At 41.9% G+C, this 25,235-nt stretch overlaps 1 protein-coding gene across 1 annotated transcript in view; it reads left to right on the forward strand.

Moving 5' to 3' along the window:
* Window positions 1–24,718, forward strand: part of NAMPT (nicotinamide phosphoribosyltransferase) — a 96,710-nt gene extending 71,992 nt beyond the window's left edge. Inside the window, exons 7-11 of the mRNA XM_069765079.1 lie at window positions 16,335–16,560; window positions 18,094–18,213; window positions 18,508–18,648; window positions 18,800–18,934; window positions 20,388–24,718. Of these exons, the coding sequence (XP_069621180.1) occupies window positions 16,335–16,560; window positions 18,094–18,213; window positions 18,508–18,648; window positions 18,800–18,934; window positions 20,388–20,501 (736 nt within the window). The 3' untranslated portion in view covers window positions 20,502–24,718. The remainder of the gene's footprint in view (window positions 1–16,334; window positions 16,561–18,093; window positions 18,214–18,507; window positions 18,649–18,799; window positions 18,935–20,387) is intronic.
* The last annotated feature ends 517 nt before the right edge of the window (window positions 24,719–25,235 follow it).

Here is a 25,235-nt window from a genome sequence, read left to right on the forward strand (position 1 = left end):
CTTAAGAGCTGTTGATCGGTGAGTTTCAGATCCTGAGACCAAAGCTGATCACTCAACACTGCTCTGAACGGCTCAGCTCCTGCATGAAGTAATTAACAGGCCTATGGCCTTTCTAATGATCACTTACACCACTCTGTGTATGCTAATGCAGAAGTGTGCTCTACAGAGCATTGTTTTTGGGATCTGGATCCAGGCTCCACCAATCTGCATCAATTCCCATCAAGGCGACTGACCCACGCTGCTAAACAGAACATATGCAGTGCTTAACCCCTTAATGACCATCCATACACCTTTTAACGGTGGCAGTTAAGGGTACTTATTCCGCAGTGCTGCTTTTAAACACGTCAGGTGTTGTGTTGCGGTTAGAGATAAAATTGGGGGTTGTCAAAAGTAAAAAAAAAAGACTAGTGTTGAGCTAGCTACTCGGGTATGCACGGAGTATCGTGGATCACCGCATGTTGTTGTGTGGTGTTTTGGTTTTTTTTGGATGGGGGAACTGAGCATGTCACTCAAGCATCTGTGATATTCGGTGCATACCCGAGCCTCCAATGTAAACTGGAGTCTCGAGCACTTGCGCTCATCAATAACGATGGCATTCAATATGACGACCTAATGTTATCAAATTCTGTGTCGTACCTGTGGGTTCAAAATGGTCACTATGCCCATGGATAAATTCCTTGAGGGGTTGTAATTTCAAAAATGGTGTTACTGGTGGGGGGGTTCCACTGTTTAGGCATATCAGGGGCTCTCCATTGTGACATGGCGTCCACTCTAGATTCCAGACAATTTTGCATCCAAAAAGTCTTCCCTTCCAAGCCCTGCCATGCGCCCAAACAGTAGATTTCCCCCACATATAGAGCATCTGCGTACTCAGGAGAAATTGCACAACAAATTTTGGGGTCCCTTTTCTCTTGTAACCCTTGTGAAAATAATAAAAAAAAAACTTGGGTCTAAAGTAAATTTTTGTGAAGAAAATTAATGTTCATTTTTTTTTTTCTTTCCACATTTTTTCAGTTCTCATGAAGCAACTGACAGGTTCCTAAACTTCTTTAATGTGTTTTTGAACCCCGTGAGGGGTGCGGTTTTTAGAATGGTGTAGCTTTGGGGTATTTTCTGTCATATGGGCTCCTCAAAGTCACTTCAAATGTGATGTGGTCCCTTTAAAAAAAAAAAAAAAAATTGCGTAAATTTTTTTGGAAAAATGAGAAATCACTTGGCAACTTCTAACCCTTCTAACTTCCTAACAAAAAAAAACTTCTTGCCAAAATTGTCCTGATGTAAAGTAGACATGTGGGAAAGTGTTAAGATCTCAAGAGTGTTGATCATATTTTTGTTGTTGTTGTTTTTAATTTTACTGCTGGAGTGATGCTTTAAATCTAAGGTCCCTGTACTTCGTGTTATACTCACCTGCCACTGTCTTCTCCTTCTATCGCCACCACTCTGGTCTGTCTATGGCAGTTTGTGACCTGTTGGAACTTTTCCGGTGTTTACAAGTCGATGAGTCTCGTTGTGGCTCCTAGAGACTTGCATTATTGGCTTGTGACGTAACATCTGATTTCCGGATAGTCAATAGTTGCGATCTCAAGATTGCACCGAAAAAGGTGAAGCCCTCTAGAGTGTGAGTATAAGACCGGAGGCTGGCACCTTACATTAGTAGCACCACTCCGGCACTAAAGGGGGGAAAAACAAACTAACTAATCTGGAGTATAAATGTCCTTTCTTAAATCTAGCTTACCCCCACTGTTAAGGCTCTTTCACATGTCAATGTGTCCAGTACGTGTGGTGACAGTTTTCATATGTACCGGAGCCACACATACAGACCCATTCAAGTGAATGACTCTGTTCACATGTCAGCATGTTTCTATGGACTGTATCCATGGGCAAAACATGTTGACATGTCCGTTTTTTAACATCCGTGTCATCAGTGACGCGTATCGGCACCTGGTGGTACTGTAAGGCTGTGTGCACACATTGCGTTTTTTTTCGCGGTTTTTCCCGATAAAAACGCTATAAAACCGCAAAAAAAACCCCGCATACAATAAGCATCCCATCATTTAGCATGAATTCCGCATGTTTTGTGCACATGATGCGTTTTTTTCCGCGAAAAAAACGCATCACTGTAAAAACCGCAGCATGTTCATTAATTTTGCGGTTTTTTTTGCGGATTTCCCACTACAAAATGCTTTGGGAAGTGTCTGGAAAAAAACGCAGAACCGCGGCAAAAACGCATTTTTCTTACGTATTTTTTGCAGAAAATGTCTGGTTTTTCCCAGGAATTTTCTGCAAGAAATCCTGAACGTGTGCACATAGCCTTAGTGTTGTTCCCTGACGCCAGGTGCTCTCATGCTTCTCCCTTGTTGACATTGCAGTCAGCGCTAGCAGGGGAGAATGTTGAGTTGTAGTGAACTGATAACAGCGAGAGCATGCGGGTGGGGGCTGATTGGACTACTACTCCCATCAGCCTAGACCTGCTGCCGCTAATAAGCGAGAGCAGCCAGCTTATTGAGTTCACTGCAGATGAAAGATGCAGCACACGGTTGCCACACGTATGGCACAAGTATTACACATAGACACTGGTTTTCCGGTACACGGAGTAAAGCAAGCCACTTGCTAATATAGTAACTGCACACAGGCTGCTTGTTATAATGATGGCCTAATGCCACCTGTAGTCATGTCCCTGGACACATTTGTATCTGTTTGATCCTGCTGTAAATGTATTCAACTATATTTACACCATTTCTAATAGCACATACCTATTGCGCTTGTAGACATTAAGAGCCAGAGTGTTGGCAAATAACCCTAATCCGCAATCTAGATGAAACTCTGCATAAATATGTAAAATACGGCAGGGAGTATTCACTATTCTGTACTGTTCTAACGAAAGTGTGTTCATGATTTCCGCATATTTCAGTTATACTAGATTAGTAGTTTCCCAGCTTCTGTCCTTGGCGGTCGAAGTACATTGGACTCGCAGCAGTATCAGGAGATCTATTTGCCAAGGACAGTGAACCCAGGAAACTACCCCATATATGTATCAGTCAGTGCAGCTTGAATAGTAACTATTGACTCCCCATCATTAAAATAGTACAAGTTACTTATTGCTGCACTTATTAGCTGTATTGTGCACATTTATCCACAGTCGGCAAGTAACCCTAACCTGCCACTCTGATAAAATGCTAACACTTCACTAATGTCTTTCAACATGAAGAACCAGTCGTGAAGTAGATATATGCTATTATATACTGGTGTTTTTCTTTTCTTTTTTTTCCTCCTTATTTAGGGAATATATTATATATACATGCTGGTAGCACTGGTGTTGGTTGAGATATTTAGACAGTTTGTTGGTGATTAAATATATAGTTGAGAGAATGAAAGATATCAGAAGATGTAAACAAAAAAAATAAAAAAATTGTTATTGTATGCTAAGGAGATAGTTGATCAATGTTCCTATTGCATGAGCTAAATGTATTTTACAGTTTGCTTATCTGTTCACCCTTCACCAAGTCTATAAAAGTATAAATTGGGAAATCCGCATAAATGTACTGAGATAGTTGGATCAAAGAAATCCTGCAGGCAAAACTGATATACTGCGTAACGCCCTAAAGCTTTATTCACATGTCAGTGATTTTTCATGTTTGCAAAAAACAAAAAAAACCTGGCTTTTTCATCTGTTTTGTGTCATCTAATCAGACTAAACACTAATTTATGAATAAAGCCTTAGTGTGGTACCTGGGTGATGGTGTGCTTTTGAATCCCGGTGTCATGCACCAGGATAAATAACTGTTTCTCGCATGTAACTGGTTCCCAACCACCAACTGTAGATAAACGTCGACATTGCACAAAGACCATCAGGCTTTCTCTATAGTCTGCAGTCTTGCTGCACTCAAAACCCCAGGGTCCTACAACGCTGTGATTCCCGTGCAGAACTGTACCTCACAGGTGACATCATTGGGACCTGATTAGATCAGGTCCCAATGATGTTATCCCTTTGCTGTCTTCTAGATTGCAGCATTTAGATGATGGTGAGAGAAAGATGCTCTCCGTTATGAGATGTGATCACATCACGGGGGAGCCAAGCGTTGTCATGTCAAATGAGCTCAAGGTCTGCCGGCTACAGTGGCCTGATAGATTCAGCCATTAGGCGAACTGCTAGTGTAAAACTAGCAGGTCTCATGCATTGCAATACATGTGTATCGCAATGCATGAGACCAGTGATCAGAAAGATAAAAATTGAAGTCCCATACAGAGACTAAAAAAAAAAAGTTTTAAAGGGATTTAAAGTCACAAAAAAAGAGAAAATATTAAAACAGCAAATACATATATTTCAGTAAAAAAGTACACATTTGGTATTGCCATATCCAGAACAACCCGACCTATAAAAAAGTATATAAATATTGTATTTCTGTAATCACACCGACCCAAATAATAAAGTTGTCTAATCACTTATACCGCATGAGGAACAGCATGAAAAAAAATATAAAACCAATTCTTCACCTGCTGTTGATTTGTTCATTCTGCCACCCAAAGATCCCCTTAAGGCTCTGGTCACAGTTATCTTGCTCTCTGCACTGAGCGTTTACACTGGGGTTTCCATGTAAATCACTGAAAAACGTGATTCTGTTAGAACTTCTAGCGGAAGATTCCCTATAATGAGGCAGATGGAAGCACTGTGGACGACGTCTGTCTTCCTATGATCCGACAGGGTCTGTCTTAGGCTAGGGTCACATTGCGTTAGTGCAATCCGTTTAGCGCTAGCGGATTGCGCTAACGCAATGTTTTTAACAGGGCTGCGTCCCGGGGTCGCGGTACGGTAACGTCCCCGCTTGCGCAGATCCCCGATCTGCGAGAGCGGGGAACGGACCGCGGGCGCGCCTCGGACGCTGCAAGCAGCGTCCGTGGTGCGCCAGGAAACACCGGCGCGTCGCTAGCGCGTGCCGAACATGGCACGCGCTAGTGCTGCGCGTTCCCATTGCCATGAATGGGCACGCTAACGGACGCGTTGCACGGCGTTAATTTTGCCGTGCAACGCTGTCCGTTAGCGCGTTCCCATTAACGCAATGGGAACCTAGCCTTATTAAGTGTGCATAAAAGCACAGTCAACCACATTTTTGTGCACTTCTGAAAAGAAGGACCTCGTTGAACAGAGGCCAGATGGAGGCCAGTGTAAAGGTACCTTCACACTCAACGATATCGCTAGCGAGTTTGACAGGCAGCAGCGATCCGGATCCTGCTGTGCCATCGTTGGTCGGAGCAGAAAGTCCAGCACTTTATTTCGTCGCTGGACCTCCTGCAGACATCGCTGAATCGGCGTGTGTGACGCCGTTTCAGTGATGTCTTCACTGGTAACCAGGGTAAACATCGGATTACTAAGCGCAGGGCCGCGTTTAGTAACCCGATGTTTACCCTGGTTACCAGCGTAAACGTAAAAAAAACCAAACACTACATACTTGCCTTCCGCTGTTTGTCCTCCGGCGCTGTGCTTCTCTGCACTGCTCTCCAGCGACCAAATAGCGACGCTGCAGCGATCGGGATCGTTGTCTGGATCGCTGCAGCGTCGCTAAATGTGACGGTACCTTAACTCTGCTGCAGCATTATAGTGAATGGATCCCTCGGGGGTTTCATCTGAATCACGTCATTTAGAGATTGAGATGTAAACCCCATTGATTAAGTGATCAGTGTAGAGTGCCAGATAAATATTAGCCAAAATGTTATGTAAAATGTTCCCTATAAAAGCTTCAAATCAAGCCACAAAAAAAGCAAGTCCCCACTCGGATCATTCATCTGTTAATGGAAATATAGGGGCTGTCATGTTACTGGTAGTACAAAAACTCTGGAAAAGCGCTGTAGCGCCTCGCGCCCCCCCCCCCCCCCCCCCTTCCAACAGAAATCCATCGAATTCTGCTCTACAGAATCCAAATGCCCCCCCCTTCTGAACCCTACAGTGTACCTGTTTGGTATTTATGTAGCGATGAGAGCCCTCCAAATTTACAGGTGCGTGCCTTCAGAAGCACGGGCTGGGAATAATGTATTAGTCACTGCAACGGCAGTTTGCAAATTTCGCTCAGCAACATCTACTGCTGCTGGTTTCTGGAAAACACCCCTGGAGTCAAAATTGTCATTACACCTGTAGATAAACTTAAAGGGGTAATTTCAAGAATAAGATCAGTTCAGGGGTGATTCTGCTCTTCTGGCCCTTGGGGCTCTGTATATGGAGTCTGCAAACTATTGTACTATAATTTGTTCTCCAAAATAGCCCTCCGTCCCTCCAGAGTTTCGCTGTGTGCCTAAGCAGTACTGTACATTCACATATGGGATATTTCCACGTTTAGGAGAAATTGTATGACACATTTTGTCACAATTTTTACCCATTTTCCTGTGTTTTTTTTTTTTTTTTGTAAAAATGTAATTTTTTTTGACTGCCCAATGGTGTAAAATTCTGTGACCCACCTATGATGTCAATAAGATCAATGTACCCCTGGATGAATTCATTGAGCGGTTTAGTTTGTAAAATGGGGTCACACATAGGGGGTTCTGCTGTTCTGGCACCTCAGGGACTCTGCCAATGTGACATGGCACCCGCAAGCTAGTGCTGCAACATCTGCACTGTAATATGGCTCTGCTTCCCTTCTGAGCTTTGCACTGTGCCTCAAAAGTAGTTTTCGACCACTTATGAGATATCTGTGTACACAGGAGAATTGTGTAACAAATTGTACCGTTCGTTTTCTCATATTACCCCTTTTGAAAATTGCAGATCTGGCGTAAGAGGAACATTTTAGTGTTAGCAACCTATTCCAGCCAAATTGGCACTCATTCCCTTCCGAACCCTGCCTTGCGCCCAAGCTATTTTTCCAACAAATATGGGATATCTGTTTACTCACTAAAAATTGCACAGCAAATTTTGGCATCCATTTTCTCCTGTTACCCTTGTGAAAAAAAAATAAAAAACTTGGAGCTAAAACATTTTTGTGGGAAAAATGTGATATTTTATTTTCATGTCTCAACATTCTAAAATTCTGTGAAGCCCCTAAGGATTCAAGGTGCTCACCACACATCTAGAAAAGTTCTAGAGAGGTGTAGTTTCCAAAATGGTGTCATTTGTTTGGAGTTTCCACTGTTTAAGCACATCAGGGGCTCTCCAGACGCAGCATGGTGTCAGTTATCCATTCCAGCCAATTTTGTATTCCAAAAGTCAGATGGCGCTCCTTGCCTTCCAAGCTCTGCCGTGCGCCCAAACAGTAGTGTTCCTCCACATACAGTACAGACCAAAAGTTTGGACACACCTTCTCATATAAAGATTTTTCTGTATTTTCAGGACTATGAAAATTGTACATTCACACTGAAGGGATCAAAACTATGAATTATCACATGTGGAATTATATACTTAATTTCAGTTGTTTCACACTTTTTTGTTATGTCTTATATTCTAGGTTCTTAAAAGTAGCCACCTTTTGCTTTGATGACTGCTTTGCACACTCTTGGCATTCTCTTGATGAGTTTCAAGGGGTAGTCACCGGAAATGGTCTTCCAACAACCTTGAAGGAGTTCCCAGAGATGTTTAGCACTTGTTGGCCCTTTTGCCTTCACTCTGCGGACCAGCTCACCCCAATCTCGATTGGGTTCATGTATGGCATAGCACCCCATCACTCTCCTTCTTGGTCAAATAGCCCTTACACAGCCTGGAGGTGTGTTTGGGGTCATTGTCCTGTTGAAAAATAAATGATGGTCCAACTAAACGCAAGCTGGATGGAATAGCATGCCGCTGCAAGGTGCTGTGGTAGCCATGCTGATTCAGTATGCCTTCAATTTTGAATAAATCCCCAACAGTGTCACCAGCAAAGCGCCCCCACACCATCACACCTCCTCCTCCATGCTTCACGGTGGGAACTAGGCATGTAGAGTCCATCCATTCACCTTTATTGCGTCGCACAAAGACACGGTGGTTGGAACCAAAGATCTCAAATTTGGAGTCATCAGACCAAAGCACAGATTCCACTGGTCTAATGTTCATTCCTTGTGTTCTTTAGCCCAAATAAGTCTCTTCTGCTCGTTGCCTGTCCTTAGCAGTGGTTTCCTTGCAGCTATTTTACCATGAAGGCCTGCTGCACAAAGTCTCCTCTTAACAGTTGTTGTAGAGATGTGTCTGCTGCTAGAACTCTGTGTGGCATTGACCCGGTATCTAATCTGAGCTGCTGTTAACCTGCGATTTCTGAGGCTGGTGACTCGGGTAAACTTATCCTCACAAGCAGAGGTGACTCTTGGTCTTCCTTTCCTCGGGCGGTCCTCATGTGTGCCAGTTTCTTTGTATCGCTTGATGGTTTTTGCCACTGCACTTGGGGACACTTTCAAAGTTTTCCCAATTTCTCGGACTTACTGACCTTCATTTCTTAAAGTAATGATGGCCACTCGTTTTTCTTTACTTAGCTGCTTTTTTTCTTGCCATAATACAAATTCTAACAGTCGCGTTGCTGCGGGGGTCTCAGGGAAGCCCGCAGGGAGCCCCCTCCCTGCGCGATGCTTCCCTATACCGCCGGCACACCGCGATCATGTTTGATCGTGGTGTGCCGGGGGCGGTCTGTGACAGCTCCTGGCACATAGTGCCGGATGTCAGCTGCGATAGGCAGCTGACACTCGGCCGCGCTCCCCCCGTGAGCACGGCCGATCGCGTATGACATACTATCCCGTCGGTGGGCATTCGGGCCCACCCCACCTCGATGGGATAGTACGTCATATGTCAGAAAGGGGTTAAATGAGAAGGTGTATCCAAACTTTTGGTCTGTACTGTAAGTGGTATCAGCATACTCAGTAGAAATTGCATAACAAATTTGGGGTCCATTTTTTTTCTTGCTACCCTTGTGAAAATAAAAATTTTGCCTGAAATAAATTTTTTGTGGGGAAAAAGTTAAATTTTAATTTTTTCCTTCTACATTCCATTAATTTCTGTGAAGCACCTGAAGGGTTAATAAACGTGAATGTTGTCTTGACCACCTTGAGGGGTGCAGTATTTAGAAAGGTGTCACTTTTTGGTATTTCATGTCATATAGGCCCCTCACAGTCGCTTAAATGTGACGTGGTCCGTAAAAAAAAAAAATAAATAAAATAAATAAAATGGCTTTGTAAAGTTTATGGAAAAATGAGAAATTGCTGGTCTACTTTTAACGTTTCTAACTTCGTAACAAAAAATTGCTTAAAAAATTGTGCTGATGTAAAGTAGACATGTGGCAATTGTTATTTATGAACAATTATGTTTGTGTGAAACCACTCTCTGGTTTTAAGGGCATAAAAATCAAAAGTTTTAAAATTTGCCAAATATTTGCCAAATTTCCAATATTTTCAGATATAAACGCAAGTTATATGAAACCTATTTACCGTGATCATGAAGTAAAATATGTCATGAAAAAAACAAATCTCAGAATCGCAGGGATCCATTGACGTGTTTTATTGACGTGTTTTGAGAAAGGTCACTCCTTGAAAAAGCCACTTAGGCGAAACGTACGTTGGAGTCGGAGTCCTTGAGGGTCACAGATCATCTTTACACTGGTACTAGTATTTTTCCAGAGTTTTATGCACTTGTTTGGCCTAGGCTAGACCACTTACTATGTATGCATATGCACTTTATTGAGGTAGATGGCCTATGTGATGCCATCTATTTTTGCACTTTGGAAGGTTATGTCCTTTTCTAGTATCTCTTAGACTATGTGGATCTGGTCTCCTCATTCAATATATTCTTTATAATTTTGTGTAGTATTGTAGTTTGTTTTTCCTTTGTGTATTTTTTATTTTTATTTACCGGTAGTTGCTGCATTTTCCACCCTAGGCTTATACTCGAGTCATTAAGTTTTCCCAGGTTTTTTTGTGGCAAAATTAGGGGGGTCGGCTTATACTCAAGTATATACGGTACATTAAAATTGTGGGGTGTAATACACAAAATAAGATTCCCAACAAATGGATCAGATAGGGATGGTATCATAAATAATAGTTGTGTGTTCTCCATAAAAATAGTCAATGTATGGAAGATATAGCAGAAAAATGTATAACATATAAAATTTATAAATAATCCAGAATGAATACACTGCATACCATGGAAATGAGAGCAACACAACACAGATTAGGACCTCATGTACATTAAAATATTTATCTTGTATATTATACATTGTCAATTTTTATAGAGAACACAATACTTATTTGTATGATACCCCTTCTGATGCATTTGTCGTGAACTTTTTTTTGTGTATTACCCGTCACAATTTAAAACACTATATAAAGACACATATGCATGTTTTTCTCAATATCTGACATGAAATCAGAATATACCTTTCCCGTTTTAGGTCAATTAGGATTACTATAATTATTATTTGCCAAATGCCAGAATAATGAGCGAGAGAAAATGTATGTAAAATTTTGAAAATGACTTGGGTCAAAAGTTTGGGATATCCTTCCACAAGCTTCTCACAATAGTTGGTTGGATTTTGGGTCCATTCCTCCTGACAAAACTGGTGTTTGTAGGTCGCCTTGCTCGCACCTGCCTTTTCAGCTTTGCCCATAAATTTTCAATTGGATTGAGATCAGGGCTTTGTGATGGCCACTCCAAAGCAATGACTTTATCCTTAAGTCACTTTGTTTGGCAGTATTCTTCGGGTCATTGTCCATTTGGAAGACCCATTTCCGCCTAAGCTTTTAACTTCCTGGCTGATGTCTTGACATGTTGCTTCAGTATTGCTATATACCGTATATACTCGAGTATAAGCCGACCCGAGTATAAGCCGACCCCCCTAATTTTGCCACAAAAAACTGGGAAAACTTATTGACTCGAGTATAAGCCTAGGGTAGAAAATGCAGCATTTACCGGTGAATTTCAAAAATAAAAATAGATGCTCCATACCGTTCATTATTGCCCCATAGATGCTCCATATAAAGCTGTGCCACATATAATGCTCTGCACCGTTGATTATGGCCCCATAGATGCTCCTTATAATGCTGTGCCATATATGCTCTGCACCTTTGATTATGGCCCCATAGGTGCTCCTTATAATGCTGTGCCCCATATATGCTCTGCACCTTTATGGCCCCATAGGTGCTCCTTATAATGCTGTGCCCCATTTATGCTCTGCACCTTTATGGCCTCATAGATGCTCCTTATAATGCTGTGCCCCTTATATGCTCTGCACCTTTATGGCCCCATAGGTGCTCCTTATAATGCTGTGCCCCTTATATGCTCTGCACCTTTATGGCCCCATAGGTGCTCCTTATAATGCTGTGCCCCATATATGCTCTGCACCTTTATGGCCCCATAGGTGCTCCTTAGAATGCTGCTGGTGCTGCCATAAAAAAAAAAAAAAATCACATACTCACCTCTCTTCTCAGGACGCCGGCGCTTTCAATAATTACCTGCTCCTCTGCGGCTCAGTCTCCAGCACTGATGCTCAGCAGAGGGCGCGCACTGACTACGTCACAGCGCTCTCTAACCTGAGCGTCACTGCTAGAGGACGCTGCAGACGGAGCCGGAGCGAGGAGCAGGTAATTATAGCGCTGCGCTCCCCTTACCTGCTGCGGCGCGGTCCCTGCAGTCCCTGGCTTCTCCGGCGCTGCAGCTTCTTCCTGTAATTGAGCGGTCACATGGCACCGATCATTTACAGCAATGAATATGCGGCTCCTCCCCTATGGGGGTGGAGCTGCCTATTCATTTCTGTAATGAGCGGTGCCATGTGACCGCTCAGTGCAGGAAGAATCTGCAGCGCCGGAGAAGCCAGGGACTGCAGGGACCGCGCTGGGAGCAGGTAAGTATGATTACACAGTCCCCGCTCCCCCTCCCCTGCTGACACCCGGGTATATGACTCGAGTATAAGCCGAGAGGGGGACTTTCAGCCCAAAAAAATGGGCTGAAAATCTCGGCTTATACTCGAGTATATACGGTAATCTTCTTTTCTCATGATTCCATCTATTTTGTGAAGTGCACCAGTCCTTCCTGCAGAAAAACAACCCCACAACGTGATGCTGCCACCCCCATGTTTCACAATTGGGATGGTGTTCTTAGGCTTCCAAGTTTCTCCCTTTTTCCTCCAAACTGAATGATGGACATTATACCAAAAAATAAAATTTTAGTTTCATAACACCACAGAACATGTCTTCAAAAATGAAGGTTTTTGTTCTTGTGTGCGTTTGCCAACATTAATCTGGCTGTATGTTTCTTTTGGAGTAATGGGTTCTTCCTGGCAGAGTAGTCTTTCAGCCCATGTTGATACAGTACTCTTTTTCACTGTGGATATTGACACAATCTTACCAGCTTCCGCCATCATCTTCACAAGGTCTTTTGCTTTTGTCCTTGGGTTGGTACATGTCAGACCAAAGTACGTTCATCTACGTGACACAGAACCAGTCTCCTTCCTGAGCTGTATGATAGATAGATAGATAGATAGATAGTTAGATATATAGAGATATGGATAGATCATATCTCTATCTCTCTCAATGACAAAGAGCAACACCTCCACACTACTGTGACCAAAGGGACTGTCACACCTCAAGCCGTACGCTGCTGTGACGCTATTATAACACCCTATATCAAAACAAACCGGGTGCCGTATCCAAAAAGATCATCAACACATGTAAAGTCCAAGCAAAGAAAAAAAAAACTGGAACGCACTCACCGGTCCCAACAGTATCGATCCTTTATTTGGACATACAAAGATTCAGCAGGGAGGGATGTGAATATTGACGGACGACGGCCGTTTCGAGGAAAACTGCGCTTTCACGGGTCCTGATGACAGGAGGAAATGGGGAGGTCCTTTTACCTGTGCAGTCTATGGTTACCTCCCACAAATCCGACGTCCTAGCGGCAAAAAAACGTTCTTCAGAATACAAGTGATAAAAACACATTATAGAAAACATTAAAAACATTATTAAAACAACTAGCACACAACACATAAATAGAATACAATAAATGGTAAGAGTGGCAGATTACAAAAAAAACAACATGTCGATCTTTTCATTAAGACCTATTGGTCCTGTTGTGCATGTGCGCAGAATCCATCTAGCCTCTCTCCTCAACAGGAGTCTGTCAGATCTCCTCCCTATTGCGGTAAGTTAGCCTTTTCTAAACCAGCGAACCTCAGTGTTTTAATGTTCCATTCATGGTACTGTCTCACGTGATTAATTAAACTAGGAACTCCTTTTCCTGTAGGCACAGAATTAAAATGTTCTCTCACTCTTACAAAAAGAGGATGGATTGTTTTATATATATATATATATATATATATATATATATATATATATATATATATATATATATATATATATATATATATATATATATATATATATATATATATATATATATATAATATATATGCCTGGCGGCCTCGACCAATCAGAGAGCCGGGATTTCCAGGACAGACAGACGGAAAAACCCTTAGGCAATTATATATATAGATATATATAGATAGAGATATATAGATAGAGATAGATATATATATATATATATATATATATATATATATATATATATATATATATATATATATATATATATATATATATATAGCCTCAAGGGACAGATGGAGAGAGATCTCACATCCTCGATCTCACTGAATGTGAATCTTTATTCATTACATAGTGTAATGTTTTGAGAGCAATAAAACCTAAAAATGATCAACGTAAATCACCGCTAATATCCCACGGAGGTCTGGGGTTGGAATGATGCTCAAAATCAAAGTGGAAAGTTAAGTTACAGGCTGATCCAACTTCAGTAGAAATGCCTCAAGATAAGAATATGATGCTCAGTAGTGTGTGGCCTCCACATGCCTGTTTGATCTCCCTACAACGCCTGGGCATGCTCCTGATGAGGCGATAGATGGTCTCCTGAGGGATCTCCTCCCAGACCTGGACTAAAGCATCCGCCAACTCCTGGACAGTTGTGTGGTGCAATGTGACGTTGGATGGTGCGAAACTTGATGTCCCAGGTGTGTTCAATCGGATTCAGGTCTGGGGAACAGGTGGGCCAGTCCATAGCTTCAATGCCTTCATCTTGCTGGAACTGCTGACACACTTCAGCCACATGAGGTCTAGCATTGTCCTGCATTAGGAGGAACCCAGGGCAAACCGCACCAGCATATGGACTCACAAGGGGTCTGAGGATCTCATCTCGGTACCTATTGGCAGTCAGGCTACCTCTGGCGAGCACATGGAGGGCTGTGCGGCCCTCCAAAGAAATGCCACCTCACACCATTACTGACCCACTGCCTAACTGGTCATGCTGAAGGATGTTGCATGCAGCAGATCGCTCTCCACAGCATCTCCAGACTGTCACGTCTGTCACATATGCTCAGTGTGAACCTGCTTCCATCTGTGAAGAGCATAGGGCGCCAGTGGCGAATTTGCCATTCCTGGTATTCTGTGGCAAATGCCAAGCATCCTGCACGGTGTTGGGCTGTGAGCACAACCCCCATCTGTGGACGTCAGGTACTCAGATCATCCTCATGGAGTCGGCTTCTAACCGTTTTTGCAGACCCAAGCACATTTGTGGCCTGCTGGAGGTCATTTTGCAGGGCTCTAGCAGTGCCTCTCCTGTTCCTCCTTGCACAAAGGCTGAGGTAGCGGTCCTGCTGCTGGGTTGTTGCCCTCCTACATCCCCCTCCACATCTCCTGATATACTGCCCTGTTTCCTGCTAGCGTCTCCAGCCTCTGGACACTACTCTGACAGACACAGCAAACCTTCTTGCAACAGCTCTCCTTGATGTGCCATCCTGGATGAGCTGCACTACTTGTGTGGGTTGTAGAGTCCGTCTCATGCTACCACGAGTGTGAAAGCACAACCAACATTCAAAAGTGACCAAAACATCAGCCAGAAAACCTTGGTACTGAGATGTGGTCTGTGGTCCCCACCTGCAGAACCACTCCTTTATTGAGTGTGTCTTGATAATTGCCAATACCGTATTTTTCGGACTATAAGACGCACCGGACCATAAGATGCACCCCAAATTTGGGGTGAAAATTGCAGAAAAAAAGATTTTTTATAAGATGGGGGTCCGTCTTATTGTCCGAATTTACAGTATCTTACCTGAGGGCTGGCGGTGGCAGAGCAGGGTCACAGGAGGCAAGGTGTCGGCAGAGGTGGGGTGATGCTGGGATGAGGAGGTGCTGGGATGAGGAGGTGCTGGGATGAGGAGGTGCTGGGATGAGGAGGTGCTGGGATCAGGAGGTGCTGGGATCAGGAGGTGCAGTGAGAGGTATGGCGTGAGAGGGGTCCCAGGCTTACCGTGCAGGCAATGCAGGCTTACCGTGGCGGCAGAGGTGCAGAGGAGGCGCAGTAAGCGGGGTCCCTTTCCCCGGTATGGTGATGCAGCAGCCCGGTAAGCAGCAGAGCCGGGTGAATCCTGTTATCGGTTGGCGCGGCCATCTTCCTGAGGCCGCGCATGTGCAGATGAAGCGCTCTGCTTCCCGGGGCTTCAGGAAAATGGCCGCGGGAGGCCGCGCGTGCGCAGATGGAGATCGCTGCGGCCATTTTCCTGAAGCCCCGGGAAGCAGAGCGCTCCATCTGCGCACGCGCGGCCTCAGGAAAATGGCCGCCACCACCGATAACAGGATTCACCCGGCTCTGCTGCATACCGGGCTGCTGCATCACCTCACCGGAGAAAGGGACCCCGCTTACTGCGCCTCCTCTGCCGCCGCACCTCTGCCGCCACGGTAAGCCTGCATTGCGACTATTAGACGCACCCCCCATTTTCCCCCCTTTTTTTGGGGGGGGGGGGAAAGTGCGTCTTGTAGTCCGAAAAATACGGTAATTTCCATCTGTTGTCTATTCCATTTGCAGAACAGCATGTGAAATTGATTGTCAAACAGTGTTGCTTCCTAAGTGGACAGTTTGATTTCACAGAAGTTTGATTTACTTGGAGTTATATTCTTTTGTTTTAAGTGTTAATTTTTTTTTTTTTTTTTTAGCAGTTTGTGTGTGTGTGTGTGTATAGATAGATTGATAGATCTATATCCCTTTCCCCTTCTCAATAGGCGGTCACAGCTGACCCTGCATCCCGCATTTTTACAATAACCTTTTTTTATGCCCATGAGATTCTTCAGTACCAAAGGTAGTTTAGTCTGTTCATTGCTGCTAATGTATAGTGGTGTTTGCTAAAACAGGACTATTTTTTAAGCTCACTTTCGAAGTGGCCAGTGTGAAAATTGCAAGATTTCTATTTTTTTTTTTAAATTAATAGATTGTGATCTCAGGGGAAAAAAGCCAAAAACATTTTACATAAATTTTAAATAGGTAATTTTCCTTTGATAGCTTCTCTTTTAAAGATAATGGCCAAATGTTCTTACATTTATCTTATATTCATATGTTACAGTACAATTACTGCCTGGGGAAAAGACCACGAGAAAGATGCTTTTAAACACATTGTAACACAGTTTTCTTCAGTACCAGTCTCTGTGGTCAGCGATAGCTATGATATTTACAATGCCTGCGAGAAAATTTGGGGAGAAGATTTACGGAGTTTAATAGAATCAAGGAGTGCAGATGCTCCTTTGATAATTCGACCAGACTCCGGGGATCCCCTCGATACAGTCTTAAAGGTAAGATTTAGAGAAAGTAGAATACATTTCACTATAGCCTACATTTTTCATGTATAATTTGTGTTCACTATTAAAGGGAATCTGGCAGCATGTTTTTGTCATTTCATCTGAGAACAGCGAGATATAGAAAAGGAGACACTGAATCCAACGATGTATCACTTTGTGTCACAACTGCTGCACTTAGTAAGCTATCAGTGTTTTTAGATTTTGCAATTCAGCAGAGCAGAGAAAACTTACCCTGCCCACACCAGGCTCTGTTTATGCAAGGTCTATAGACAGAGAGATGCTTATCACAGAAGGGGTGGAGTCAGATGAGTGTCTGTATGCCAGCTAGTCATAGCAGTGATCATGTCCTGGTGATAAAACCTTCAGTGAAAGTAAACCATACACAGCTGGCCATGTGACACAATACCGAATTCTGTGTTTTAACTTCCACCACATGCTGTCAGACTACATGGCGAAAGCCTGCTGACAGATTACATTTTTTTCCCTTTTTCCTCCATATTTATAACCTTACTAGATGGTGGCCTGATTCTAACGCATCGGGTAGTCTAGAATATGTATGTAGTTTATTTATGAAGTTTTCAGGATAATGCAATTTATACAAAGGATTCGGCCGGCCAGCCGCGACCAATTAGCGAAGCGTGGTTCAAACTCCGCGCTAATTCGCTGGCGGACTGTGACTGTCGCTGATTTGTTTGTGGCCGGGCGTGACCATCAGTGAAGCCAGGGCCGGCTCCAGGTTTTTGAGGGTCCCGGGCGAAAGTCTCTGTGGGCCCCCCTCTTTAACACATACCACGATTCATGATGCACAGATACAGCCCACGTAGTATATAGCACAGCCCACGCAGTATATAGCACAGCCCACGCAGTATATAGCACAGCCCACGCAGTATATAGCACAGCCCACGCAGTATATAGCACAACCCACGTAGTATATAGCAATGTGGGCAACATATCCCTGTTTAAAAAAAAAAAAAAAAAAAGAATAATTAAAATAAAAAATGGTTATATACTCGCCTTCCGTCGGCCCCCGGATCCAGCCCAGGTGTTTACCGCTACGTCATCATCTCGCGAGACCGCAATGCATGGACCAGGCCGTCGTGAGGAGTGGGAAAGGCCTGGGCTGGATCCGGGGGCCGACAGAAGGTGAGTATATAATGATTTTTTTTATTTTTAACACTAGATCTTTTTACTATTGATGCTGCATAGGCAGCTTCAATAGTAAAAACTTGGTCACACAGGGTTAATGGCAGCATTAACTGAGTGTGTTACACTGCGGCATAACGCGGTCCGTTAACGCTGCCATTAACCCTGTTTGAGCACTGACTGGAGGGGAGCAGGCACTGACGGCAGGGGAGTAGGGAGCGGCCATTTCGCGGCCGCACTGTGCCCATTGCTGATTGGTCGCGGTCAAACAGCCACGACCAATCAGCGACTTGGGATTTCCGTACAGACAGACAGAAAGATGGAAGTGACCCTTAGACAATTATATAGTAGATTTTGCTTTAAAGCTGTATTTTTGAATTCTAGGTGTTAGAGATTTTAGGGAAGAAGTTCCCTCTGGAAGAAAATTCAAGAGGATACAAAGTTTTACCACCTTACATTCGTGTAATACAGGGTGATGGTGTGGATATAAATACCCTGCAAGAGGTAAAGGCTATGTTACAGATTCTGGACCATATGTTAACAAAACACTGTATTGTTGGGACTTGTATAAAGAGTTTCATTCCAATTACAAAATAAAATAAATGTTAACATTTTTGCACTTTTTAGAAATTAAGATGGTAGAAGGCAGCTTCCAAAAAAATCACAATATGCACATTTTAGCCAAAGAAGGATCATCAGTGAAATGTGTAGCAGTGGTACTGTTGCATGGTCAGATCACATAGACTATCTACACTTACTATGTTTTTTCTGACTTTTTTCTCTAAATGTTATTTTCAGATTGTGGAGGGTATGAAGAAACATAAGTGGAGTATTGAGAACATTGCGTTTGGATCTGGCGGGGCTCTCCTACAGAAACTCACCAGAGACCTATTAAACTGCTCCTTTAAATGCAGCTATGTGGTGACCAACGGACTTGGGGTATGCAAACAAATTTATGTTATCATACTATATTATCCACTTTAACAGACTTTGTTGTGTGATGGTTGCTCCTCTTTTTTTTTTTTTTTTTTTTTATAATCTAAACCTATGTATACTATACTTTTTTTTTTTTTTTTTTTTTTTTTTGCAGGTTAATGTGTTTAAAGATCCTGTGGCTGATCCAAATAAAAGATCAAAGAAAGGGCGCCTGTCTCTTCATAGAACGCCTTCAAATGAGTTTGTAACCCTTGAAGAAGGCAAGGGTGATCTGGAGGAATATGGACCAGTAAGTGAAGCAACAATTTTTATCCTCAATGCAAGATGTACAGATTGCTGCTTAACCCCTTCACGCTCCAAGACCATGCGTGTGAGGGGCTTTGGAGCGGGCTCCACGCAGCGCAGGTGCTTGGTGTATTAGGCTACTTTCACACTTGCGTTGTGTGACGTACGTCGCAATGCGTCATTTTGGGGAAAAAACGCATCCTGCGAAGTTGCTCGCAGGATTCATTTTTTCGCCATAGACTTGCATTAGCGACGCATTACGACGTATGGCCACACGTCGCATCCGTCGTGCGGCGGATGCGTCGTGTTTTGGCAGACCGTCAGCACAAAAAAAGTTACATGTAACTTTTTTTGTGCGTCGCGTCCGCCATTTTCAACCGCGTATGCGCGGCCGAAACTCCGCCCCCTCCTCCCCAGACATTACAATGGGGCAGCGGACGCGTTGAAAAACTGCATCCGCTGCCCCCGTTGTGCATTTCTTTCACAACGCGCGTCGGTACGTCGGCCCGACGCATAGCGACGGGCCCGTACCGACGCAAATGTGAAAGTACCCTTACATAGCTGCCTTCTGCCTCTAACAGTGAAAGGTGTGCCCGCCAATCATTTCTGGTAATCAAATGACGTTGTCCATCACTGACAGCGGCATTTAAGTACCGCAATACATTGCTATGACATCCTTTTATATGATCCGGTCTGTGATGTCTGGCCTGTGGCTGGGTTTTTGTTTCCAAGTGATAATACAGCGATCATAGGTTCAAATCCTTTAAGATGACAAACAAGTAATGTAAAAAGCAGGGAAAAAAAAGGTTTTTTAAAAATATAAAAATTTTAATATCCCATCCCCATCTCCCTCAATTCCCCATTTAACAATAAAGAAATGAAAGTTAAATGAACTCCATTAGTAGATGCTTTAAAGCAGAAAACAATCAAATTCAAAATTGTGGGATGTCTCTGCAATAAAAAAAATAAAATAAAATGTAATTGATCAAAACCTAGTGTCCTGTACCACGTATTTGTATGACTTAAAAACCAACTTGTCACCTGAAGGTCCCACACAGCTCTTTTGATGGTAATATAAAAATGTTATGGTCTTTGGAAAATGGTGACGCTAACAATTATTTATTTTTTATATATGGACAGCCATTTTTGATATTTCCATTACTTTTGTGCATGTGCAGTCTAGTAAGGCCACATTCAGACGGTGAATATATGTTTTTACCTTAGTATATGTAAGCCAAAATCAGGAGTGGGTGATAAATACAGAAGTGGTGACGTGTTTATTATACTTTATCTCTGATTGTTCCTCTCCTGGTTTTGGCTTATAAATACTGAGGTAAAATACTGACCAAATACTGAACATGTGAATGTGGCCTAAAAGTCAGGTTAAAGAAAAAATGGGGATATTTTAGTTGTTTTTTATCAAATATTTGACTTGTAATGCTGTTGTTTTTCTCTAGGATCTTCTCCGCACAGTGTTTAAGAATGGCAAGATAATTGCATGTTACTCGTTTGATGACATAAGGAGCAACGCTGGACTGAAGAACCGAGAACTTGAAGAAGAGATTCATTAGATGCAGACCTATGTACAATATCCTTTTATATGTAAATCTTAGATAATTTTCACTGTACAAACCTGTGTGTCAATTTACCTTTGTGTTGCCATTTTTTTTTTTTTTCTATGCCGGTTTGTCAATACTTTTATCTGAACTACTGTTTCTCTTGGCCATTCTCCCCTGAGGACCTGAAATGAAACCCTATCCTCCTGACAACACACCATTGTCCCTTAGTTTTGTACAGCAGAAATCTGTAAAATATATTTAATCTTACGTGGTTCCCTGTCTGTGCTTGTACATTTTTTATTTTACGAGCACAAATTTACAAAGCCAGTATATTGTGTTTTAAGTTCATTTTCCATTGATTTAAGAGTCAAAATCTTTTGTTTCTATCATCTCATTTAGATATATTTTCTATAAACTCAAGTACTGAAATTGTACCCGGCTACAAGATCACTTTTTATTTGCCTTATATAGCTAGCACTATATTTTTGTGTCTTAAGGAAGAAAACATCGGCCTTCGTGTGGCATCTGTGATGACATTCTGTAGATGGTGCGTACTAACACTCGCTGCGTCATATATATGATGTATTAGTATAGTGTACCCGTTCCATAATGTGTATACTGCACGCTAATCCATGGAACATGATTCTGGAAGCTTTGTGTCCTAATAATCATTGACTTTATGAAGCTTTACAAGAATCTCACATCATTCATCTGCATACAAGGCGATCATACCAGAAAAGCCAAAGACTACTTGTCAATAACAGTTGTCATGTCCAGTCATAATAAATCTCCCAAAATGTCATCCAATATTTCACTCAACGTTTGGACTGTTTTTATTGCTGGCTGAACAAATGTACGCACTTCAGGAACTGGAACCATTAATGAAGGTGGCTCCTGGACTGTAATTCTCGTAACATCACCATTTAGCAGTTCCGGTTTTCCATATGCGCCGTGAAGGCTTCCAATGCACATGTCAAATTTATCCATTGGCCCCCCATTCACCCAACAGATGCCAAGAGTGTATGTTTGGATTTTTTATTTTTTCTTAGCCGTAAGACAGTCCTCTTGTCATGTTGACCGTGTAAAATGCCCATTAAAAAAATGGCCTGTACTGCATACGTCCTGCGGCAATCTTGAGGCTGCAGTAAATGCCTTGCTTTAAAACGCACCAGTTCAGTCTGATGTATTGTGGTCTTCATTTATAGTGGATCCTGCAGTGCGGATGACAATGTTACAAGTGCATATGATGGCATGGGCAAAGTGTTACGTGATCTGCAGAAACTGGCAACATTCTGTTTCTTTTTGGTAGGGTGTAAGTAATTCCTAAAGTTGTGCGAGATGGTCCCTTAATAATGTACCATCCACCATTGTTACTATATCTTAAACTGTATTGCAATGTTGGCTAGAAATGCTGACTCCCCTCACCAGTACACTTTTACAGCACCTCACCATGCTAGGTTAACTCGCACTGCACATTTTGTTTCCGTCTGACTGTTTGGCTCCAGTCCTGTGTTTTTTGGGAATTATTGGAATTTGGACCCTAAGGCTGGGACATCACGGTGACTTTGCCCGTGAGACGTGTCACATGACCAAGGTTCGCTAGGTGTTGCTGCTACATTGTAGTGCAATACAAGTGAACGAGGTCACGTTGCGACTCTGCGGGTACTGCGACAAGCAAGTTGCATAAAAATCAGATGAAGTGTGACTTGTGTACCTTGCTTTTCGCAGTACCAGCGGAGATGCAATCTGACCCCATTCACTTGTCACAGCTACTTGTTATACATCTAGCGAACTTTGGTTGCGCAATAGTTGTACCACCAGCATAAGTGTGGCAGGGTTAATAGTTTCCAGCTTCTGCTAAAGGCCTAATTTTGGATGATATACTCTATTCTAAAATTAGTAGGCCTTATTAGAAACCTGTCAATGTTTTACTATCAAGAACTAGTGCCAGTGTGGAGCTGCAGATCTTCCACACTTAGAACCAAACCCATTTGGCTTCAGGTAACAATTTCTTTTTTTATTGTCCAAATTGAGCATCGCATTTTAAATAAGTTTTCAGCAATAATGAATCCATGCTTAAAGAACAGATAAACACTTGGATATTGAGAGTTTATGCAGAATAACGTACTGGAAACTAATTTTTATAGACACCATTCTTTATTCTACCATGGACCTATTGAATTTCTGCGGTTACTTCCTTCTGTATGTTTTAATGTATTTTCCATATGCTGTAGCAGTTTGATGTATTTTTCTATTGAAGAGTCTATTTTCATTATGTTAACTTTATTTTCACCTGACTTGCCTTCTTTGGGTATTGTAGTTGATAAAAGAAAAGAGTTATGTGAACTTCATATAAAGGCCACTAGAGTCGCAATGGGAGGAGAGATCACTAACTTGATGGACAAACAAGTAGTTCTCTAGCATAACAGTACTCATGCCAACTTACACTGGCACATTACTCTGCACTGGATAATTTTTCTAATATTTTAGTAGTTTTTAGGACAAGGTGTACTGTCTGCAGTGTTTGGAAGCCAATAATATATTGTGTATTTGTGGCACACTTGATCAAAATGCAAAACATTTTGGGGGCCGATTCATTAAAACTGTACTCTGGTGAGCCCCATCATAAAGGCTGGCATGCACAATGCCAGTGTGTCTAATTCTTTAAGAGGCTTAGTGAATTTGGCACACGTTTATAAGCGCCTTCACCAGGAACGTACTTCAGTCTCTGACGTTACATAACTTTTTGGGAATTTGACCAGTGGGCATAGCCATGCCCATATTGGCATAGCTGACAGAGCTTGAAAAACGTTAAAAAGCAATTATTATTATTATTTTATTTTTTTAGCAAATCCTGCATTGCACAGACTTATTGCGACTTAAGGTATTTTGGGCCAGGATTCTTGTGTAAACACCTTAATGAATCGGGTCCCTTGTGTGCATTGAGGTTTTTTTAGGTGGTCACATTTGGCTTGTATTTGCTGCTCATGTCTAGGTATGATCATAGGTGTGATTCCAGTATTGTACAGTCTCAATACCGCCATCAAAAGATACACACATACATCAGCAGTCACCGCAAATATCTGAGAATTATTTTTTAATAAGTATGCACTATGTCATATTGAAAGCTGTTGTCACATAGCCATGGCCAGCATATCCTTACAGAGAGGAGGATAGCGTCTTTAGTCAATAGGTTATGTTTAGATAAATGTATTTAAATCTTTCATGTCACCTTTACCTGCAGACAGGATCTGCCACCTTGTATCAATATGCTCTGATCCCATGCAGTGTTGGTTAATTGTAGGGCATGGCCTCTTGGTCTATAGATGATATGCCTAAATATAGATTTCATTCCTTAAGGTTATTTGGCTACTACTTGTGTTTTTATTTTATTTTTTTTATTGTGGCTTTTATCATTCTGTAAAAATAATAGACTATTTTAATAAGTACATCTAAAGTTCCCTTGTTGCTATTTTTGTATGTGAAAAGAGATTGAACGAGAACTCTGCTGCTTTTATTATATTTATCAAATTTTTAGATGATTAATAGGCATTGCTATGGGCATGCACTGAAGGCCATCTACATAACACATCCTTTTTTTTATTTTTTGTTACATTTTGAAGTCAATGGCACCTTATCTTAGTACCACACCCGAGAAATATTTAAATTTTTTCATTTCGCAATTCAAACAATACAAAGAATATTTATTAATGTTGATCATTTTAAGCAAGACTTGGGCTGCCAAGAAGTTCTGCCGCAGGTTTCTTCCCTGTCGTATGAAATGAGAAGGCCATTTTCACAGTGTTTAATCTCTTCCATATAGAAGCAGGCCTTCGTGTTAATAAAGCTCATGTGGCTTCTCTTTTGATTCTGTATACCATTCATACATTCTAGCAGTAGATTTCCACTAAATAAAAATGGACTGCAAGCTGTTCATGTATGTTCATATAACTTATTTGGTCATGATGTAGTGTTCAAATTTTATGTCTTTAGATTTCCTTCTCTTCACTGTAATTGTATTTTGTAGAGACCCATGTCTCAAGGAATTGGAAAGCGAAGTGCACTGATATTTCTTTACAAGATGATTGCCGGGTTTTACATTCCTAAAACTCTACATGGAATGTGATGTTTTAAAATTTCTACCCTTTGTCAAATTTACTATATTGTAATAAGGCTATACAGTGCCCTGTATTGAATATGAAAGACAATAAAACTACCTTCCCATTGTAGTTGATTGCACTTTTTGTCTTAATTTTTCTAGAAAAGGTGAATTTATAGTGTTTACTGACACTGTAAAGTGTTACAGGTTCTAATCATTGAAATTTGAACATTTTGACATTGAACAGAGTGGTTTACACTTCGGAAACCCTATAGTCAGTACTTTCAACAATATTACTAAAAAAAAAAAAAATATTGCATTGCTATTAATTGGATAGCCCCATGTCACTTAATTGGCCAATCGGCATATACACTCCTCAATAATGAAGTTGCAACACCAAGTAGAGAGACCTGGACAGAATAATGATTTGAAAATTGTGGTGTTTTTTTTTGTTTGTTTTTTTTTGTTTTTTTTCATCTACATTACATCTCAAATTATGGAGGATGAGCGCAACAAGCAGAAATGTGCCTCACACAACTTGTCATGCTATTAATGAGGTTCTTAATGGTTGTCTTAAGAATATTCTGCCATGCTGCGTCCATTTGGGCATGCAAATCATCAAGTTGTGCTGCTGGCAGCTCCTCTTG

Source organism: Ranitomeya imitator, chromosome 4, assembly GCF_032444005.1.
Source record: "Ranitomeya imitator isolate aRanImi1 chromosome 4, aRanImi1.pri, whole genome shotgun sequence".
Taxonomy (NCBI): domain Eukaryota; kingdom Metazoa; phylum Chordata; class Amphibia; order Anura; family Dendrobatidae; genus Ranitomeya; species Ranitomeya imitator.